This window comes from Carcharodon carcharias, chromosome 10, assembly GCF_017639515.1.
Source record: "Carcharodon carcharias isolate sCarCar2 chromosome 10, sCarCar2.pri, whole genome shotgun sequence".
Lineage (NCBI taxonomy): Eukaryota > Metazoa > Chordata > Chondrichthyes > Lamniformes > Lamnidae > Carcharodon > Carcharodon carcharias.
The window spans coordinates 98154384-98174897 of record NC_054476.1 but is presented as its reverse complement, the minus strand read 5'-3'; the positions used below and the strand labels follow the sequence as shown (position 1 = coordinate 98174897).

The following is a 20514-nucleotide window of genomic DNA, read 5'->3' as shown; positions in this document are numbered from 1 at the left end:
ATCCTGTGTTGTTGTCCTTTCCTGTGTAGTTATCCTGTCGTGTGTTGTTGTCCTGTCCTGTGTTGTGGCTCTGTACTGTGTTGTCGCTCTGTCCTGTCGTCTGCTGTTGTCATGACATCTGTTAATGTCCTGCTCTCAATTGCCCTCCTGCCCTGGATCGCTCTCCTGCCCTGTGACGCTAACCTGCCCTCTCCTCTTCTGTATGGATGTCTTGTCCTGTGTTGTTGTCATGCCCTGTGTTGTGGCTCTGCCCTGTCGTCTGGTGTCATCCTGTCGCCTGTTAATGGCCTGTCCTCAATTGCCCTCCTGCCCTGGTTCGCTTTCCTGACCTGTATCGCTCTCCTGTCCTGTCCTCTTTTGTATGGTTGTCCTGTCCTGTTTTCAGGCTCTGCCCTGTGTTCTGGCTCTGCCCATTTTTCTGCCTATGCCCTGTGTTCTGCCTCTGCCCTGTGTTCTGCCTCTGCCCTGTGCTGTTATCCTGCCCTGTGTTGTGGCTCTGCACTGCGTTGTTCTCCTTTCCTGTGTTGTAGCTCTGTCCTTTGTTGTGGCTCTATCCTGTGTTCTGACTCTGCCCTGTTGTCTGCTGTAATCCGGTTGTCTGTTAATGGCCTGTCCTTAATTGCTGTCCTGCCCTATATCGCTCTCCTGCCCTGTATCGTTCTCCTACCCTGTCCTCTTCGGTATGGTTTTCCTGTCCTGTTTTGTTGTCCTGCCCTGTGTTGTGACTCTGACCTGTCTTGTGATTTGTCCTGTGTTGTGGATCTGTCCTGTGTTTTGGCTCTGCCCTGTGTTGATGTCCAGCTCAGTGTTGTTGTCCTGACCTGTGTTGTGGTTGCGCCCTGTGTTGTGGCTCTGCCCTCTGTTGTTGTCCTGCCCTGTGTTGTGGCTCTGCCTTGTATTGTGGGTCTGTCCTGTGTTGTGGCTCTGCCCTGTCGTCTGCTGTTGGCGTGACGTCTGTTAATGTCCTGTCCTCGATTGCCCTCCTACCCTGGATCGCTCTCCTGCCATGTGACGCTCTCCTGCCCTCTCCTCTTCTGTATGGATGTCTTGTCCTGTGCTGTTGTCATGCCCTGTGTTGTGGCTCTGCCCTGTCGTCTGGTGTCATCCTGTCGCCTGTTAATGGCCTGTCCTCGATTGCCCTCCTGCCCTGGTTCCCTTTCCTGACCTGTATCGCTCTCCTGTCCTGTCCTCTTTTGTATGGTTGTCCTGTCCTGTTTTCAGGCTCTGCCCTGTGTTCTGCCTCTGCCCTGTGTTGTTATCCTGCCCTGTGTTGTGGCTCTGCTCTGTATTGTTCTCCTTTCCTGTGTTGTGGCTCTGTCCTTTGTTGTGGCTCTATACGGTGTTGTGACTCTTCCCTGTCGTCTGCTGTAGTCCGGTTGTCTCTTAATGGCCTGTCCTTAATTGCTGTCCTGCCTGATATCGCTCTGTTGCCTGGTATCATTCTCCTACCCTGTCCTCTTCTGTATAGTTATCCTATCCTGTTTTGTTGCCCTGCCCTGTGTTGTGACTCTGATCTGTCTTGCGATTTGTCCTGTGTTGTGGATCTGTCCTATATTTTGGCACTGCCCTGTGTTGATGTCCTGCTCTGTGTTGTTGTCCTGACCTGTGTTGTGGTTGTGCCCTGTGTTGTGTTTCTGTCCTGTGTTGTTGTCCTGTACTGTGTAGTTGTCCTGTCCTGTGTACTTGTCCTCTCCTGTGTTGTTGTCCTGTCCAGTGTTGTTGTCCTGTCCTGTGTTCTGGCTCTGCCCTGTGTTCTGGCTCTGTCTTGTGTTCTGGCTTTGTCTTGTGTTCTGGCTTTGTCTTGTGTTCTGGCTCTGTCTTGAGTTCTGGCTCTGCCCTGTGTTCTGGCTCTGCCCTCTCGTCTGCTGTTGTCGTGATGTCTGTTCATGGCCTGTCCTTGATTGATGTCCTGCCCTGTATCGCTCTACTGCCATGTCCTCTTGTATATGGATGTCTTGTCCTGTGTTCTTGTGTTGCCCTGTGTTGTGGCTCTGCCCTGTCATTTGCTATCATCCTGTCGTCTGTTAACGGTCTGTCCTCGATTGCCCTCCTGCCCTGGAGTGCTCTCCTGCCCTGGTTCGCTCTCCTGTCCTGTCCTGTTCTGTATTGTTGTCCTGTCCTGTTTTCAGGCTCTGTCCTGTGTTCTGCCTCTGCCCAGTGTTCCGCCTCTGCCCTATGTTCCGCCTCTGCCCTGTGTTGTTATCCTGTACTGTGTCGTGGCTCTGTCCTTTGTTGTGGCTCTATCCTGTGTTGTGACTCTGCCCTGTCGTCTGCTGTAGTCCGGTTGTCCGTTAATGGCCTGTCCTTAATTGCTGTCCTGCCCGATATCGCTCTCCTGCCCTGTATCGTTCTCCTACCCTGTCCTGTTCTGTATGGTTATCCTGTCCTGTGTTGTTGTTCTGCCCTGTGTTGTGGCCTTGCCCTGCCTTGTGATTTGTCCTGTGTTGTGGCTCTGTCCTGTATTTTGGCTCTGCCCTGTGTTGATGTCCTGCTCTGTGTTTTTGTCCTGACCTGTGTTGTTGTACTGCCTTGTATTGTGGTTCTATCCTGTGTTGTTGTCCTGTCCTGTGTTGTTCATCTGCCCTGTGTTGTTGTACTGCCTTGTATTCTGGTTCAGTCCTGTGTTGTTGTCCTGCCCTGTGTTGATGTACTGCCTTGTATTCTGGTTCAGTCCTGTGTTGATGTCCTGCCCTGTGTTGTTGTCCTTGCCCTGTGTTGTGGCTCTGCCCTGTGTTGTTGTGCTGCACTGTATTGTTGTCGTCTCCTGTGTAGTGGCTCTTCCCTCTATGGTGGCTCTACCCTGTGTTGTGGCTCTGCGCTGTGTCATGTTTCCACCCTGTGTTGTTGTCTTGCACTGTGTTGCTCTCCTGCCCTGCATTGCCCTCCTGCCCTGGGTCGCTCTCCTGCCTTGTCCTCTTCTGTACAGTTGTGCTGTCCTGTGTTGTTGTCTTTTCCTGTGTAGTTATCCTGTCGTGTGTTGTTGTCCTGTCCTGTCATCTGGCTCTGCACTGTGCATTGGCTCTGTCCTGTGTTCTGGCTCTGATCTGTGTTAGTCTCCTGCCGTGTGTTGTCCTGTCCTGTGTTGTGGTTCTGACCTGTGTTGTGGCTCTCTCCTGAGTTGTGGTTTGTCTTGTGTTGTGGTTCTGTCCTGCCTTTTGTTTCTGTCCTGTGTTTTGACTTTGCCCTGTGTTGATGTCCTGCTCGGTGTTGTTCTCCTGACCAATGTTGTGGTTGTGCCCTGTGTTGTGGTTCCGCCCTGTGTTGTTGTCCTGCACTGTGTTGTATTTCTGTCCTATATGGTGGTTCTGCCCTGTGTTTTGGCTCAGCCCTGTGTTGTTGTCCTGCCCTGTGTTGTGGCTCTGTCCTGTGTTGTGGCTCTGTCCTGTGTTGTGGCTCTGCCCTGTCGCCAGCTGTTGTCATGACGTCTGTAAATGCCCTGTCCTCGATTGTTGTCCTGCTCTGTATTGCTCTCCTGCCCTGTAACACTCTCCAAGCCTGTCCTCTTCTGTTTGGTTATCCTGTCCTGAGCTGTTGTCCACCCTGTGTTGTGCCTCTGCCCTGTGTTGTGGCTCTGCGCTGTGTTGTTATCATGCCCTGTGTTGTGGCTCTGCCCTGTCGTCTGCTGTAATCCGGTTGTCTGTTAATGGCTTGTCCTTAATTGCTGTCCTGCCCTATATCGCTCTCCTGCCCTGTATCAATCTCCTATCCTGTCCTCTTCTGTATGGTTATCCTGTCCTGTGTTGTTGTCCTGCCCTGTGTTGTGGCTCTGACCTGTCGTGTGATTTGTCCTGTGTTGTGGCTCTGTCCTGTATTTTGGCTCTGTCCTGTGTTGATGTCCTGCTCTGTGTTGTTGTCCTGACCTGTATTGTGGTTGCGCCCTGTATTGTGTTTCCACCCTGTGTTGAGCTGCACTGTGTTGTTGTCCTGACCTGTGTTGTGGTTGCGCCCTGTATTGTGACTCTGCCCTGTGTTGTTGTCCTGCCCTGTGTTGTGGCTCTGCCTTGTATTGTGGCTCTGTACTGTGTTGTGGCTCTGCCCTGTCGTCTGCTGTTGTCGTGATGTCTGTTAATGTCCTGTCCTCGATTGCCCTCCTGCCCTGGATCGCTCTCCTGCCATGTGACGCTCTCCTGCACTCTCTTCTTCTGTATGGATTTCTTGTCCTGTGTTGTTGTCATGCCCTGGGTTGTGGCTCTGCACTGTCGTACCGTGTCATCCTGTCACCTGTTAATGGCCTGTCCTCGATTGCCCTCCTGCCCTGGTTCGCTTTCCTGACCTGTCCTCTTTTGTATGGTTGACCTGTCCTGTTTTCAGGCTCTGCCCGGTGTTCTGCCTCTGCGCTGTGTTGTTATCCTGCCCTGTGTTGTGGCTCTGCTCTGTGTTGTTCTCCTTTCCTGTGTTGTGGCTCTGTCCTTTGTTGTGGCTCTATACGGTGTTGTGACTCTGCCCTGTCGTCTGCTGTAGTCCGGTTGTCTGTTAATGGCCTGTCCTTAATTGCTGTCCTGCCCGATATCGCTCTCCTGCCCGGTATCATTCTCCTACCCTGTCCTCTTCTGTATAGTTATCCTGTCCTGTTTTATTGTCCTGCCCTGTGTTGTGACTCTGATCTGTCTTGTGATTTGTCCTGTGTTGTGGATCTGCCCTGTGTTCTGCCTCTGCCCTGTGCTGTTATCCTGCCCTGTGTTGTTCTCCTTTCCTGTGTTCTGCCTCTGCCCTGTGTTGTGGCTCTGCCCTGTGTTGTTGTCCTGCCCTGTGTTGTGGCTCTGCCCGGTGTTGTTCTCCTGCCCTGTGTTGTGGCTCTGCCCTGTGTTGTGGTTCTGCCCTGTGTTATGACTCTGCCCTGTCAACTACTGTTGTCCTGTTTTCTGTCAAAGGTCTGTCATTGATTGCGGCCCTGCCCTGTATTGCTCTCCTGCACTGCATTGCCCACCTGCCCTGGGACGCTCTCCTGCCCTGTCCTCTCCTGTACGCTTGTCCTGTCCTGTGCTGCTGTCCTGTGCTCTGTTCTGGCGCTGGCCTGTGTTCTGGTGCTGGCCTGTGTTCTGGCTCTGCCCTGTGTTGCTCTGCTGTCCTGTGTTGTTGTCCTGTCCTGTGTTAATGTCCTGCGCTGTGTTGTTGTCCTGACCTGTGTTGTTGTCCTGACCTGTGTTGTGGTTACGCCCTGTGTTGTCCTGCACTGTGTTGTTCTGTCCTTTGTTGTGGCTCTGCCATGTGTTGTGGCTCTGTCCTGTGTTGTTATCCTGCCCTGTGTTGCGGCTCTGCCCTGTCGTCTGCTGTAGTCCGGATGTCTGTTAATGGCCTGTTCTCGATTGCTGTTCTGCCCTATATCGCTCTCCTGCCTTGTATCGTTCTCCTACCTTGTCCTCTTCTGTATGGTTATCCTTTCCTGTGTTGTTGTCCTGCCCTGTGTTGTGGCTCTGCGCAGTGTCGTGTTTCCATGCTCTGCTGTCCTGCACGGTGTTGCTCTCCTGCCCTGCATTGCTGTCCTGTCTTGTCCTCTTCGGTACGGTTGTCCTGTCCTGTATTGTGGCTCTGTCCTGTGCTGTGCCTTGTCCTGTGTTGTGCTTCTGTCCTGCGCTGTGGCTCTGCCCTGTGTTGTTGTCCTGCCCTGTGTTGTGGATCTGCCCTGTGTTGTGGCTCTGCCCTGTGTTGTGGCTCTGCCCCCAATTTTCCTGCATTGTGTTGTGTGTCTGTCCTGTGTGGTTGGCTCTGCCCTGTATTGTTGTCCTCCCCTCTGTTGTGGCTCTGCCCTGTGTTGTTGTCCTGACCTGTATTGTTCTCCTGTCCTGTATTGTGGCTCTGCCCTGTCAACTACTGTTGTTCAGTTTTCTGTCAATGGCCTGCCCTGTCCTCTTCTGTACGGTTGTCCTGTCCTGTGCTGTTGCCCTATCTGCTGTTCTGGCGCTGGCCTGTGTTCTGGCGCTGGCCTGTGTTCTGGCTCTGTCCTCTGTTCTGGCTCTGCTCTGTGCTGCCCTGTGTTGTTGTGCTGCCCTGTGTTGTTGCTAATCCCTGTGTCATTGTCCTGTCCTGTGTCGTGGTTCTGACCTATGTTGTGGCTCTGTCCTGAGTTGTGGTTTGTCTTTTGTTGTGGTTCTGTCCTGTCTTCTGGTTCTGTCCTGTGTTGTGGCTCAGCCCTGTCATCTGCTGTTGTCCTGACGTCTGTTAGTGGCCTGTCCTCAATTGTTGTCCTGCCGTGTATCGCTCTCTTGCCCTGTAACGCTCTCCTGTCCTGTCCTCTTCTTGATGGTTGTCCTGTCCTTTGTTCAGGCTCTGTCCTGTGTTCTGGCTCTGCCCTGTGTTGTGGCTTTGCCCTGTGTTGTGGCCCTATCCTGTGTATTGACTCTGCTCTGTCATCTGCTGTAGTCTGGTTGTCTGTTAATGGCCTGTCCTCGATTGCTGTCCTGCCATATATCGCTCTCCTGTCCTGTATCGTTCTCCTACCCTGTCCGCTTCTGTATGGTTATCCTGTCCTGTAATGTTGTCCTGCCATGTGTTGTGGCTCTGCCCTATCTCGTGATTTGTCCTGTGTTGTGGCTTTGTCCTGTGTTGTGCTTTCTGCTCTGTTGTGGTTCGGTCCTGTGTTGTGGCTCTGCCCTGTGTTGTGGCTCTGCCCTGTGTTGTGGCTCTGTCCTGTGTTGTGGCTCTGCCCTGTGTTGTGGCTATGTCCTGTGTTGTCCTTCACTGTATTGTTGTCCTTCACTGTACTGTTGTCCTGCCCTGTGTTGTGACTTTGCCCTGTGTTGTCGTCCTGCACTGTGTTGTGGCTCAGCCCTGTGTTGAGGCTCGGCCCTGTGTGATGGCTCTGCTCTGCGTTGTTGTCCTACACTGTATTGTTGCTCTGTCCTGTGTCGTGGCTCTGCCCTATGTCGTTGTTCGTCCTTGTGTTGTGCCTCTGTCCTGTGTTTTCTGGCTGCCCTTTATTGTTGTCCTGTCCGGTGTTGTGGCTCTGTCATGTGTCGTGGCTGTGCCTTGTGTTGTGGCTGTGTCCTGTCCTGTGTCCTGGCTCTGCCCTGGTATGGGTTCCTGCCCTGTGTCTTGGTTCTGCCCTGTGTTGTTGTCCTGCCCCGTATTGTTGCCCTGCCCTGTATTGTCCTGCCCCGTGTTGTGGCTCTGCCCTGTGTTGTGGCTCTGCACGGTGTTGTGTTTCCACCCTGTGTTGTTGTCTTGCACTGTGTTGTTCTCCTGCCCTGTGTTGTTCTACTGCACTGTGTTGTGGCTCTGCCCTGTCGTCTGCTGTAGTCCGGTTGTCTGTTAATGACCTGTCCTCGGTTGCTGTCCTGCCCTATATCGCTCTTCTGCCCTGTATCATTCTCCTACCCTGTCCTCTTCTTTATGGTTATCCTGTCCTGTGTTGTTGTCCTGCCCTGTGTTGTGGCTCTGCTCTATGTTGTGGCCCTGCCCTGTGTTGTAATCCTGCCCTGTGTTGTGGCTCTGTCCTGTGTTCTGGCTCTACCCTGTTTTCTGGCTCTGCTTTGTGTTGCAGTCCTGCCCTGTGTTGTTGTGCTGCCCTGTGCTGTGGCTAAGCCCTGTGTCGTTGTCCTGTCCTGTGTCGTGGTTCTGACCTGTGTTGTGGCTCTGTCCTGGGTTGTGGTTTGTCCTGTGTTGTGGTTCTGTCCTGTGTTGTGGTTCTGTCCTGTGTTGTTGTCCTAACCTGTGTTGTGTTTCTGCCCTTTGTTGTGGCTCTGTCCTGTGTTGTGGCTCTGCCCTGTGTTGATGTCCTGCTCTGTGTTGTCCTGACCTGTGTGGTGGTCCTGACCTGTGTTGTTGTCCTAACCTGTGTTGTGTTTCTGCCCTTTGTTGTGGCTCTGTCCTGTGTTGTGGCTCTGCCCTGTTGCCTGCTGTTGTCCTGATGTCTATTAATAGCCTGTCCTCGATTGTTGTCCTGCCCTGTATCGCTCTCCTGCCCTGTAACATTCTCCTGCCCTGTCCTCTTTTTGCGGATGTCTTGTCCTGTGTCGTTGTCACGCCCTGTGTTGTGGCTCTGCCCTGTCGTCTGCTGCTGTCCTGTTTGTTAATGGCCTGTCGATTGCTGTCCTTATGCTGTATCACTCTCCTGCCCTGTATCGCTCTCCTGCCCTGACTTCTTCTGTATGGTTGTCCTGTCCTGTGTCCAGGCTCTTTCATGTGTTCTGCCTCTGCCATGTGTTCTGGCTCTGCCCTGTGCTGTTATCCTTTCCTGTGTTGTGGCTCTGTTCTGTTTTGTGGCTCTCTCTTGTGTTGTAGCTCTGCCCTGTCATCTGTAGTTGTCCTGTTGTCTGTTAATGGCCTGTCCTCGATTGCTGTCCTGCCCTTTATCGTTCTCCTACTCTGTCCTCTTCTGTATGGTTATCCTGTCCTGTGTTGTTGTCCTGCCCTGTGTTGTGGCTCTGCCATGTTTTGTGATTTGTCCTGTGTTGTGGCTCTGTCCTGTGTTGTGGCTCTGACCTGAGTTGTGCTTTGTCTTGTGTTGTGGCTCTGTCCTGTTTTATGCTTTCTGCTCTGTCGTGGTTCTGTCCTGTGTTGTGCTTCTGCTCTGTGTTCTGCCTCTGCCCTGTGTTCTGCCTCTGCCATGTTGTTATCCTGCCCTGTGTTGTTATCCTGTGTTGTGGCTCTATCCTGTGTTGTGACTCTGCGCTGTCGTCTGCTGTAGTCCGGTTGTCTGTTAATGGCCTGTCCTCGATTGCTGTCCTGTCCCGTATCGCTCCCCTGCCCTGTATCATTCTCCTACCCTGTCCTCTTCTGTATGGTTATCCTTTGTTGTTGTCCTGCCCTGTGTTGTGGCTCTGCCCTGTCTTGTGATTTGTCCTGAGTTGTGGCTCTGTCCTGTGTTGTGGCTCTGTCCTGTGTTGCGCTTTGCACTCTGTTGTGGCTCTGCCCTGTCGTCTGCTGTTGTCCTGATGGCTGTTATTGGCCTGTCCTTGATTGTTGTTCTGCCCTGTATCGCTCTCTCACACTGTATTGCTCTCCTGCCCTGTCTACTTCTGCATGGATGTCTTGTCCTGTATTGTTGTCATGCCCTGTCTTGTGGCTCTGCCCTGTCATCTGCTGTAGTCCTGTCATCGGTTAATGACCTGTCCTCGATTGCTCTCCTGCCCTGGATCGCTCTCCTGTCCTGCCCTGTGTTCTTCCTCTGCCCTGTATTGTTATCCTGCCCTGTGTTGGGGCTCTGCCCTGTGTTGTGGCTCTGTCCTGCGTTGTGGCTCTGCCCTGTGTTGTGGCTCTGCCCTGTGTTGTGGCTCTGTCCTGTGCTGTGGCTATTTCCTGTGTTGTGGCTCTTTCCTGTATTGTTGTCCTTGACTGTATTGTTGTCCTGCCCTGTCTTGTGGCTTTGCCCTGTGTTGTGGCTTTGTCTTGTATTGTCGTCCTGCCCCTGTGTTGAGGCTCTGCACTGTATTGTTGCTCTGCCCTGTGTCGTAGCTCCGCCCTGTGTCATGGCTCTGCGCTATGTCATTGTTCGTCCTTGTGTTGTGCCTCTATCCTGTGTTGTTTTCCTGCACTTTATTGTTGTTCTGCCCTGTGTTGTGCCTCTGTCATGTGTTGTGGCTCTGCCCTGTGTTGTGGCTCTGCCCTGTGTTGTTGTCCTGCGCTGTGTTGTCGCTCTGCCCTGTGTTGCGGCTCTGCCCTGTTTGTGACTCTGTCCTGTGTTGTGGCTCTGCCCTGTGTTGTGGCTCTGCCCTGTGTTGTGGTTCTGTCCTGTATTGTCATTCTCTGTATTGTTGTCCTTCACTGTATTGTTGTCCTGCCCTGTCTTGTGGCTTTGCCCTGTGTTGTGGTTCCGCCATGTGTTGTCGTCCTGCCCTGTGTTGAGGCTCTGCCCTGTGTTGAGGCTCTGCCCTGTGTCATTGTTCATCCTTATGCTGTGGCTCTGTCCTGTGTTGTTTTCCTGACCTTTATTGTTGTCCTTTCCTCTGTTGTGGCTCTGTCATGTGTCGTGGCTCTGCCTTGTGTTGTGGCTGTGTCCTGTGTTGTGGCTCTGCCCTGTGTTGTGGCTCTGCGCTGTGCCGTGTTTCCATCCTGTGTTGTTGTCTTGCACTGTGTTGTTCTCCTGCCCTGTGTTGTTGTCCTGCGCTGTGTTGTGGCTCTGTCCTGTGTTGTGCCTCTGCCCTGTCATCTGCTGTTGTCCTGACATCTGTTAATAGCCTGCCTTCGATTGTTGTCCTGCCCTGTATCGCTCTCGTGCCCTGTAACGCTCTCCTGTCCTCTCCTCTTCTGTATGGTTGTCCTGTCCTGTCTTCAGGCTCTGTCCTCTGTTCTGGCTCTGGCCTGTGTTCTGCCTCTGCCCTGTGTTCTGCCTCTGCCCTGTGTTATTATCCTGCCCTGTGTTGTGGCTCTGTCCTGTGCTGTGGCTCTGTCCTGTGCTGTGGCTATGTCCTGTATTGTTGTCCTTCACTGTATTGTTGTCCTGCCCTGTCTTGTGGTTCCGCCATGTGTTGTCGTCCTGCCCTGTGTTGAGGCTCTGCCCTGTGTTGTGGCTCGGCCCTGTGTGATTGCTCTGCTCTGCATTGTTGTCCTGCACTGTATTGTTGCTCTGCCCTGTGTCGTAGCTCCGCCCTGTGTCGTGGCTCTGCATTATGTCGCTGTTCGTCCTTGTGTTGTGCCTCTGTCCTGTGTTGTGTTCCTGCCCTTTATTGTTGTCCTGTCCTCTGTTGTGGCTCTGTCATGTGTTGTGGCTCTGCCCTGTGTTGTGGCTCTGCCCTGTGTTGTGGCTCTGTCCTCTGTTGTGGCTCTGTCCTGTGTTATGGCTCTGTCCTTTATTGTTGTCCTTCACTGTATTGTTGTCCTTCACTGTATTGTTGTCCTGCCCTGTCTTGTGGTCTTTGCCCTGTGTTGTCGTCTTGCCCTGTGCTGTTGTGCTGTCCTGTGTTGTGGCTCTGTCCTGTGTTATGGCTCTGCCCTGTGTTGTGGCTCTGCCCTGTGTTGTGGCTCTGTCCTGTGTTGCGGCTTTGTCCTGTGCTGTGGCTCTGTCCTGTGCTGTGTCTATGTCCTGTGTTGTGGCTCTGTCCTGCATTGTTGTCCTGCCCTGTCTTGTGGTTCCGCCATGTGTTGTCGTCCTGCCCTGTGATGAGGCTCTGCCCTGTGTTGTGGCTCGGCCCTGTGTGATTGCTCTGCTTTGCATTGTTGTCCTGCACTGTATTGTTGCTCTGCCCTGTGTCGTAGCTCTGCCCTGTGTCGTGGCTCTGCGCTATGTCATTGTTCGTCCTTGTGTTGTGCCTCTGTCCTGTGTTGTTTTCCTGCCCTTTTTTGTTGTCCTGTCCTCTGTTGTGGCTCTGTCATGTGTTGTTGCTCTGCCCTGTGTCGTGGCCCTGTCCTGTGTCATGGCTCTGCCTTGTGTTGTGGCTGTGTCCTATCCTGTGTCGTGGCTCTGTCCTGGTATGTGGTCCTGCTCTGAGTCGTTGCTCTGCCCAGTGTTGTTGTGCTGTCCGGTATTGTTGTGGCGCCCGGTATTGTCGCCCTGCTCTGTATTGTTGTCCTGCCCTGTGTTGTGGCTCTGCACTTTGTTGTGGCTCTGCCCTGTCTAGTTGTCCTGTGCTGTGTTGTGGTCCTGACCTGTGTTGTTATCCTGACCTGTGTTGTGGTTCCGCCCTGTGTTGTGATTCCACCCTATGTTGTGGCCCTGCTCTGTGTTGTGGCCCTGCTCTGTGTTGTGGCCCTGCCCTGTGTTGTTGTCCTGCGCTGTGTTGTGGCTCTGCCCTATCGTCTGCTGCTGTCATGACATCTGTTAATGGCCTGTCCTCGATTGTTGTCCTGCGCTGTATCGCTCTCGTGCCCTGTACCGCTCTCCTGCCTTGTCCTCTTCTGAATGGATGTCTTGTCCTATGTTGTTGTCATGCCCTGTGTTGTGGATCTGCCCTGTCCTCTGTTGTTGTCCTGTCATCTGGTAATGGCCTGTCCTCGATTGGTCTCCTGCCCTGTATTGCTCTACTGCTCTGTATCGCTCTCTTGCCCTGTATCGTTCTCCTGCCCTGTATCGCTCTCCTGCCCTGTATCGCTCTCCTGCCCTGTATCGCTCTCCTGCCCTGTCCTCTTCTGTATGGTTGTCCTGTCCTGTGTTCAGGCTCTGTCCTCTGTTCTGGCTCTGGCCTGTGTTCTGCCTCTGCTCTGTGTTCTGCCTCTGCCCTGTGTTGTGGCTATGTCCTTTGTTGTGGCTCTATCCTGTGTTGTGACTCTGCCCTGTCATTTGCTGTAGTCCGGTTGTCTGTTAATGGCCTGTCCTCAATTGCTGTCCTGTCCCGTATCGCTCTCCTGCCCTGTATCATTCTCCTACCCTGTCCTCTTCTGTATTGTTATCCTGTCCTGTGTTGTTGTCCTGCCCTGTGTTGTGGCTCTGCTCTGTCTCGTGATTTGTCCTGTGTTGTCCTTTGTGCTTTGTTGTGGTTCAGTTCTGTGTTGTGGCTCTGCTCTGTGTTTTGACTTTGCCCTGTGTTGTTGTCCTGCGCTGTGATGTGGCTCTACCCTGTGTTGCGGCTCTGCCCTGCGTTATGGCTCTGTCCTGTATTGTCATTCCCTGTATTGTTGTCCTTCACTGTATTGTTGTCCTTCACTGTATTGTTGTCCTGCCCTGTCTTGTGGCTTTGCCCTGTGTTGTGGTTCCGCCATGTGTTGTTGTCCTGCCTTGTGTTGTGGCTCTGCCCTATGCCATTGTTCGTCCTTGTGCTATGCCTCTGTCCTGTGTTGTTTTCCTGACCTTTACTGTTGACCTTTCCTCTGTTGTGGCTCTGTCGTGTGTCGTGGCTCTGCCTTGTGTTGTGGCTGTGTCCTGTCCTGTGTCGTGGCTCTGCCCTTGTATGTGGTCCTGCCCTGTGTCATGGCTCTGCCCGCTATTGTTGCCCTGCTCTGTATTGTTGTCCTGCCCTGTGTTGTGGCTCTGCCCTGTGTTGTGGCTCTGCCCTGTGTTGTGGCTCTGCGCTGTGTCGTGTTTCCATCCTGTGTTGTTGTCTTGCACTGTGTTGTTCTCCTGTCCTGTATTGTTGTCCTTCACTGTCTTGTTGTCTCGCCTTGTCTTGTGGCTTTGCCCTATGTTGTGGCTTTGCCCTGTGTTGTTGTCCTGCCCTGAGTTGAGGCTCTGCCCTGTGTTGTGGCTTGGCCCTGTGTGATTGCTCTGCTCTGCATTGTTGTCCTGCACTGTATTGTTGCTCTGCCCTGTGTCGTAGCTCCGCCCTGCGTCGTAGCTCTGCGTTATGTCGTTGTTCTTCCTTGTGTTGTGCCTCTGTCCTGTGTAGTTTTCCTGCCCTTTATTGTTGTCCTGTCCTGTGTCATGGCTCTGCCTTGTCTTGTGGCTGTGTTCTGTCCTGTGTTGTGGCTCTGTCCTGTGTTGTGGCTCTGTCCTCTGTTGTGGCTCTGTCCTGTGTTGTGGCTCTGTCCTGTGTTATGGCTCTGTCCTTTATTGTTGTCCTTCACTGTATTGTTATCCTTCACTGTATTGTTTTCCTGCCCTGTCTTGTGGGCTTTGCCCTGTGTTGTCTTCCTCCCCTGTGTTGTTGTGCTGTCCTTTGTTGTGGCTCTGTCCTGTGCTGTGGCTATGTCCTGTGTTGTGGCTCTGTCCTGTGCTGTGGCTCTGTCCTGTGTTGTGGCTCTGTCCTGTGCTGTGGCTATGTCCTGTGTTGTGGCTCTGTCCTGTGCTGTGGCTATGTCCTGTGTTGTGGCTCTGTCCTGTGTTGTGGCTCTGTCCTGTGTTGTGGCTCTGTCCTGTGCTGTGGCTATGTCCTGTGTTGTCGTCCTGCCCTGTGTTGTGGATCGGCCCTGTGTTGTGGCTCTGTCCTGTATTGTTGTCCTGCCCTGTCTTGTGGCTTTGCCCTGTGTTGTCGTCCTGCCCTGTGTTGTGGCTCTGTCCTGTGTTGTGGCTCTGTCCTGTGTTGTGGCTCTGTCCTGTGCCGTGGCTATGTCCTGTGTTGTGGCTTTGTCCTGTGTTGTGGCTTTGCCCTGTGTTGTGGCTCTGTCCTGTGCTGTGGCTATGTCCTGTGCTGTGGCTATGTCCTGTGCTGTGGCTATGTCCTGTGTTGTGGCTCTGTCCTGTGTTGTGGCTTTGCCCTGTGTTGTGGCTCTGTCCCGTGTTGTGGCTTTGCCCTGTGTTGTCATCCTGCCCTGTGTTGAGGCTTTGCCCTGTGTTGTGGCTCGGCCCTGTGTGATTGCTCTGCTCTGCATTGTTGTCCTGCACTGTATTGTTGCTCTGCCCTGTGTCGTAGCTCCTCCCTGTGTCGTGGCTCTGAGTTATGTCGCTGTTCGTCCTTGTGTTGTGCCTCTGTCCTGTGTTGTTTTCCTGCCCTTTTTTGTTGTCCTGTCCTCTGTTGTGGCTCTGTCATGTGTTGTGGCTCTGCCCTGTGTCGTGGCCCTGTCCTGTGTCATGGCTCTGCCTTGTGTTGTGTCCTATCCTGTGTTGTGGCTCTGCCCTGGTATGTAGTCCAGCCCTGAGTCGTTGCTCTGCCCAGTGTTGTTGTGCTGTCCGGTATTGTTGCCCTGCTCTGTATTGTTGTCCTGCCCTGTATTGTGGCTCTGTACTTTGTTGTGGCTCTGCCCTGTGTTGTGCTGCACTGTATTGTTGTCCTGCCCTGTGTTGTGGCTCTGCCCTGTCTAGTTGTCCTGCGCTGTGTTGTGAATCTGCCCTGTCCTCTGTTGTTGTCCTGTCATCTGTTAATGGCCTGTCCTCGATTGCTCTCCTGCCCTGTATCGCTCTCCTGCCCTATATCGCTCTCCTACCCTGTCCTCTTCTGTATGGTTGTCCTGTCCTGTGTTCAGGCTCTGTCCTCTGTTCTGGCTCTGGCCTGTGTTCTGCCTCTGCTCTGTGTTCTGCCTCTGCCCTGTGTTGTTCTCCTGTCCTGTGTTGTGGCTGTCTTTAGTTGTGGCTCTATCCTGTGTTGTGACTCTGCCTTGTCGTTTGCTGTAGTCCAGTTGTCTGTTAATGGCCTGTCCTCGATTGCTGTCCTGCCCTATATCGCTCTCCTGCCCTATATCATTCTCCTACCCTGTCCTCTTCAGTATGGTTATCCTGTCCTGTGTTGTTGTCCTGCCCTGTGTTGTGTCTCCGTCCTGTGTTGTGGCTCTGCGCAGTGTTGTGGCTCTGTCCTGTGTAGTGGCTCTGCCCTGTGTTGTGGCTCTGTCCTGTGTTATGGCTCTGTCCTTTATTGTTGTCCTTCGCTGTATTGTAGTCCTTGACTGTATTGTTGTCCTTCACTGTATTGTTGTCCTGCCCTGTCTTGTGGGCTTTGCCCTGTGTTGTGGTCCTGCCCTGTGTTGTGGCTCGGCCCTGTGTGATGGCTCTGCTCTGCATTTTTTTCCTGCGTTGTATTGTGGCTCCACCCTGTATTGTTGCTCTGCCCTCTGTTGTGGCTCTGCCCTCTGTTGTGGCTCTGCCCTGTGTCGTGGCTCTGCCCTGTGTCGGTGTTCATCCTTGTGTTGTGTCTCTGTCCTGTGTTGTTCTCCTGCCCTTTATTGTTGTCCTGACCTGTGTTGTGGCTCTGCCCTGTGTTGTTGTCCTGCCCGGTATTGTTGTCCTGCCCAGTATTGTTGTCCTGCCCTGTATTGTTGTCCTGCCCTGTATTGTTGTCATGCCCTGTGTCGTTGTCCTGTCCTGTGTCGTGGCTCTGCCCTGTGTTGTTGCTCTGCCCTGTGTTGTCGCTCTGCCCTGTGTTGTGGCTGGTCCTGTGTTGTTGCTCTGCCCTGTGTTGTGGCTCTGCCCTGTGTTGTTGTGCTGCACTGTACTGTTGTCCTGCCCTGTGTTGTGGCTCTGCCCTGTGATGTGTCTCTGCCCTGTGTTGTTGTGCTGCACTGTACTGTTGTCCTGCCCTGTGTTGTGGCTCTGCCCTGTGATGTGGCTCTGCTCTGTGTTGTGACTCTGTCCTGTGTTGTTGCTCTGCCCTGTGTTGTCGCTCTGCCCTGTGTTGTCGCTCTGCCCTGTGTAGTGGCTCTGTCCTGTGTTGTTGCCCTGTCCTGTGTTCTGCCTCTGTCCTGTGTTGTGTTTCTGCCGTGTTGTCACACTGCCCTGTGTTGTGGCTCTTCCCTGTGTTGTGTCTCTTCCCTGGGTTGTGTCTCTATTCTGTGTTGGGATTCCATTCTCTGTTGTGGCTCTGCCCTGTGTTGTGGCTCTGCCCTGTGTTGTGGCTCTGCCCTGTGTTGTTGTGCTGCACTGTACTGTTGTCCTGCCCTGTGTTGTGGCTCTGCCCTGTGTTGTGGCTTTGCGCTGTGTCGTGTTTCCACCCTGTGTTGTTCTCTTGCCCTGTGTTTTGGCTCTGCCCTCTGTCGTGTCTCTATTCTGTGTTGTGGCTCTGTCCTGTGTTGTTTTTCTGCCCTGTGTTGTCACATTGCCCTGTGTTGTCGCTCTGCCCTGTGTAGTGGCTCTGTCCTGTGTTGTTGCCCTGTCCTGTGTTCTGCCTCTGTCCTGTGTTGTGTTTCTGCCGTGTTGTCACACTGCCCTGTGTTGTGGCTCTTCCCTGTGTTGTGTCTCTTCCCTGTGTTGTGTCTCTATTCTGTGTTGGGATTCCATTCTCTGTTGTGGCTCTGCCCTGAGTTGTGGCTCTGCCCTGTGTTGTGGCTCTGCCCTGTGTTGTTGTGCTGCACTGTACTGTTGTCCTGCCCTGTGTTGTGGCTCTGCCCTGTGTTGTGGCTTTGCGCTGTGTCGTGTTTCCACCCTGTGTTGTTCTCTTGCCCTGTGTTGTGGCTCTGCCCTCTGTTGTGTCTCTATTCTGTGTTGTGGCTCTGCCCTGTGTTGTGGCTCTGCCCTGTGTTGTTGTGCTGCACTGTACTGTTGTCCTGCCCTGTGTTGTGGCTCTGCCCTGTGTTGTGGCTTTGCGCTGTGTCGTGTTTCCACCCTGTGTTGTTCTCTTGCCCTGTGTTTTGGCTCTGCCCTCTGTTGTGTCTCTATTCTGTGTTGTGGCTCTGTCCTGTGTTGTTTTTCTGCCCTGTGTTGTCACATTGCCCTGTGTTGTGTTTCTGCCCTATGTTGTGGCTCTGCCCTGTGTTGTGGCTCTGCCCTGTGTTGTGTCTCTATTCTGTGTTGTGGCTCTGTTCTGTGTAGTGGCTCTGTCCTGTGTTGTTGCCTTGCCATTTGTTCTGCCTCTTTCCTGTGTTGTGTTTCTGCCCTGTGCTGTCACTCTGCCCTGTGTTGTCGCTCTGTTCAATGTTGTGGCTCTGCCCTGTGTTGTGGCTTTGCTCTGTGTTGTGGCTCTGCCCTGTGTTTTGGCTCTGCTCTGTGTTGTGGCTCTGCCCCGTGTTGCTGACCTGGTCAATCTTGTTCTGCTATTCTGTTTTGCTGTCCTGTCCTGAATTTGTGTTTTATTGTGTATTGCTTTCCTGTACAGTCAGATTATCCGGTCCTGTACTTTTGTCCTGCCTTTTCATGTTGTCCTGTCTGTGATGTTGTTCTGTCCAGTTATTGGCATTTATCCTGTGTCGAATTGTCGCCCTGCGTCATTGCCCCACCTTGTGTACTGTTTTCATAGTGACCAGTTAGTGGTGACTGAGACACGTCACTCCCCAGTCTTTGTTTCAGATGGCATTCTGATTTAACATACCAAAGATCCTGGCGTCAATGACTGAAATCAGTCTCGTTAAAGCAAGGAAGACCTGCCTTTTACTTCCACAAGCTGTACCGAACATGCTTTGTAGCCAATTAAATGGTTTCAAAGTGCAATCACTGTGTTATATGTGAAACACAGCAGCCAATGTATACACATCAAGATCTCACACACAGCAATAATGATCTAATAATCTATGTTTAGTGGTTGACATATAAATATTGACTGGGGTAATTGACTGCTCAGTTCCCAATCGTGCAGGAGGACTTTACCTTCACTGAGACTCCAGAAAGGCTCTCAGTTCACATGAAGCTTGCAGGCTGGGCTCAATTGGATATTTGTGATACAACATGAATTCTCAGACTCCTGTCAGATGCTAAGATGGTTTTATTTTCCTCTGGAGATGAACCCAGAATTGCCCCATCCTAGCCGACCATCTGATACTGTCTCTGTCACACACAGCTTGGTGGCTGCACACTTGCATTTCTCACCACCAGCTCTGACTTGCAAAATTTACTAACAGATGTCAAAAGGAAACAAAACTCTGGACAACCACAAAGCTGTTGCTGACCCCATATCTGCTTGAGAGGTGGAAGTGATTAATATCCTGAAGGCCTGACAGTTCAAAAGGGCCCTTTCGATCTTGAAATGTTCCTGCCTGGATTACAGCAGGATTTTTAACTGATGGGAGTCCTGTATTAACAGTGAGGTGATGAGAAATGCAAACTACTTTACTGCACAACCTTCGCATAAATGAATTTCCAAAGATCCAGCTCTCTACTTTTCATTTTGGGGCAGTTTACGAACATAGGAGCAGAAGTAGGCCAGTCAGCCCCTCAAGCTCAGCCATTCGGTTAGATCATGGCTGATCTTCTCCCTCAACACCATCTTCCCGCACTATCCCCGCATCCCTCTATCTCATCAGTATCTAGAAATCTATCGATCTCTGTCTTGAACGTACTCAATGACTGAGACTCCACAACCCTCTGGATAGAGAATTCCAAAGATTTCCCACCCTCTGGGTGGAGAAATTCCTCCTGATCTCAATCTGAAATGGCCTACCCCTTACTCTGAGACTGTGTCCCCTAGTTCTCAACCACCCCCTACCCCTCTAGCAGGGGAAACATCTTTCCTGCATCTATCCTGTCGAGCCCTATAGGAATTTTATAAGTATCAATGAGTTTGCATAGAATCAGAATGATACAGCACAGATCAGCCCGTTCTGCCCACGCTGAGCTGTCTGAAGACCTATTCAATTAGGCCCACTTTCCTGCTCTTTCCCCTTAGCCCTGCAATATTTTCAAGTATTTATCCAATTCCCTTTTGAAAATGACTGTTGAATCTGCTTCCCTTACCCTTTCAGACAGTATGTTTCAGATCTGGCACAAGCGCTAGATAGCAGCTTTGTTTGTCTGCTTCCAAATAATTATCTTATGTGGAGATAAATTGCACTGACAATTCAGCCTGATTGTAGTGCACTGCCAGTTTGGTTTACACTGCCAGTTTGGTGTACATACGGAATGTGTAAGACCAAACCGAAGGATAGCGATGAGATGCCAGCTCATGCCAAAGTCTCAGTCCGCAGCTGGACGTGGATCTGCTTATAGAAACTCGCTTTTAAGTATGAACATGAATGAAAATGTTCCTTTCTACCGGGTAGCTCTGCCCTGTGTGGTGGTCTTACTCTGCACTGTGGTCAGGTTAACCTCAAGCCTCTTCCTTTTATCTTGATTCTGATAACTAACACTTTCATGAGAGCTGTGAAGCCGAGTCTTGGCGAGCAACAATTCGGGACTCTCAGCTTCCCACCAGGATTAGAAACTTAGCCGCAGATTCAACTTGGAAAATTGTCTAATCGAGATTCAATTGGAACATGTGCAAATAAATATCTCTGACTTATGAAACTGGCCAGTCCTGTCGCCACACTCCGATTCACTGAGCCAACCCTGTCCCGGGAAACGTTCAGGTGCCGTGGCCAGAGATGAGATAGAGAGGGCAACTCACCGCTATGGCTCTCTCCATCGCTGCTCAGGAAGGTGTAATATTCATGTGGCTGTCTGCAAACATCGCTGTCGTAAGCAACAATATCCTCGGGATACTGCAATTAATTCAAAGAAACACACTCACAACTAAGAACCGAGGAGCAAGTCACAATATCCCCAAGAGAATCAATGGTGGGTACCAAAGGCGACGTTGTACTTACTGGAGCGATGAGATAACCTTCCATAGCTGTGGGGTTGCTAAACCGGGAGCAATCCCTCTGGGGAAGCTGGTAGGATCCACCTCAGACAGCCAGAAACATACTTTTTGTTTTATCCCCAACACCTGTCCAGCAGCAGAAACAGTGGCCGCACCTTCTCCAGTTGTTCTCCCAATGAGGGATTTCCTGTAACCGGGCTCACCAGAGTGAGTGCTTGGTCAACTTTGGCAAGTTTTGGGCGCGCCTATCACTTGGCTAGAAGCCGCTGCCTCAGAGCGTTAGTAACCAGCACCCAGAGAAACAGGAACCTCCTGATCAGGGCTGGTGTCAGCAGACTCCACCTCTCTCTCTCTTGAGTGTACTCCGCTCATCCACAGAGGAGACAGAAGCAAACCCTTAGTGGCCAGGCCAAGCAGACAGGGCCCTGATGTCTAGGGTTGATGCTCCAGCTAGCTTGTCAGGGCTGAGGAAGATGCCCTGTGGGGTGGGCCAGAGTCCTCTTCACCAACAGTTCCTTTCTTAAGTGTTGGCAGCTAGATAAATTCCCCATAGGGCTTCTCCCCTGGGCTAACAATGGGAGAGAAAAGAGTGGATGACAGAAGCTGAAGCTGTGTCTTCCAGGATGGTTTGCAAAATGGAGGGAGAGTTGCTTTTCAAATTGACACATTCGACACCAGTAATCCTATTGCCCAACAGAGGGTACGAAGGAGTGCAAGAGAGAGAAGACAGACCATTGAATTACAGCACCAAAGGAGGCCACTCAACCCACTGTGTCTGTGCTGGCTCTCTGCCAAGCACAACTCACCTAGTCGTGACCCCCCCACCCCCCCG

At 52.2% G+C, this 20514-nt stretch overlaps 1 protein-coding gene across 2 annotated transcripts in view; it reads right to left on the bottom strand.

The window, feature by feature from the left end:
* spi1b (Spi-1 proto-oncogene b) overlaps window positions 1-19930 on the bottom strand; it is a 212111-nt gene extending 192181 nt beyond the window's left edge. For both annotated transcript variants that reach the window (XM_041197766.1, XM_041197767.1), the window contains exons 1-2: window positions 19687-19930; window positions 19488-19581 (exon numbers count right to left, since the gene is read on the bottom strand). In XM_041197766.1, coding sequence (XP_041053700.1) covers window positions 19488-19581; window positions 19687-19710 — 118 coding nt within the window. In that variant the 5' untranslated portion in view covers window positions 19711-19930. The remainder of the gene's footprint in view (window positions 1-19487; window positions 19582-19686) is intronic.
* Window positions 19931-20514: the final 584 nt, after the last annotated feature.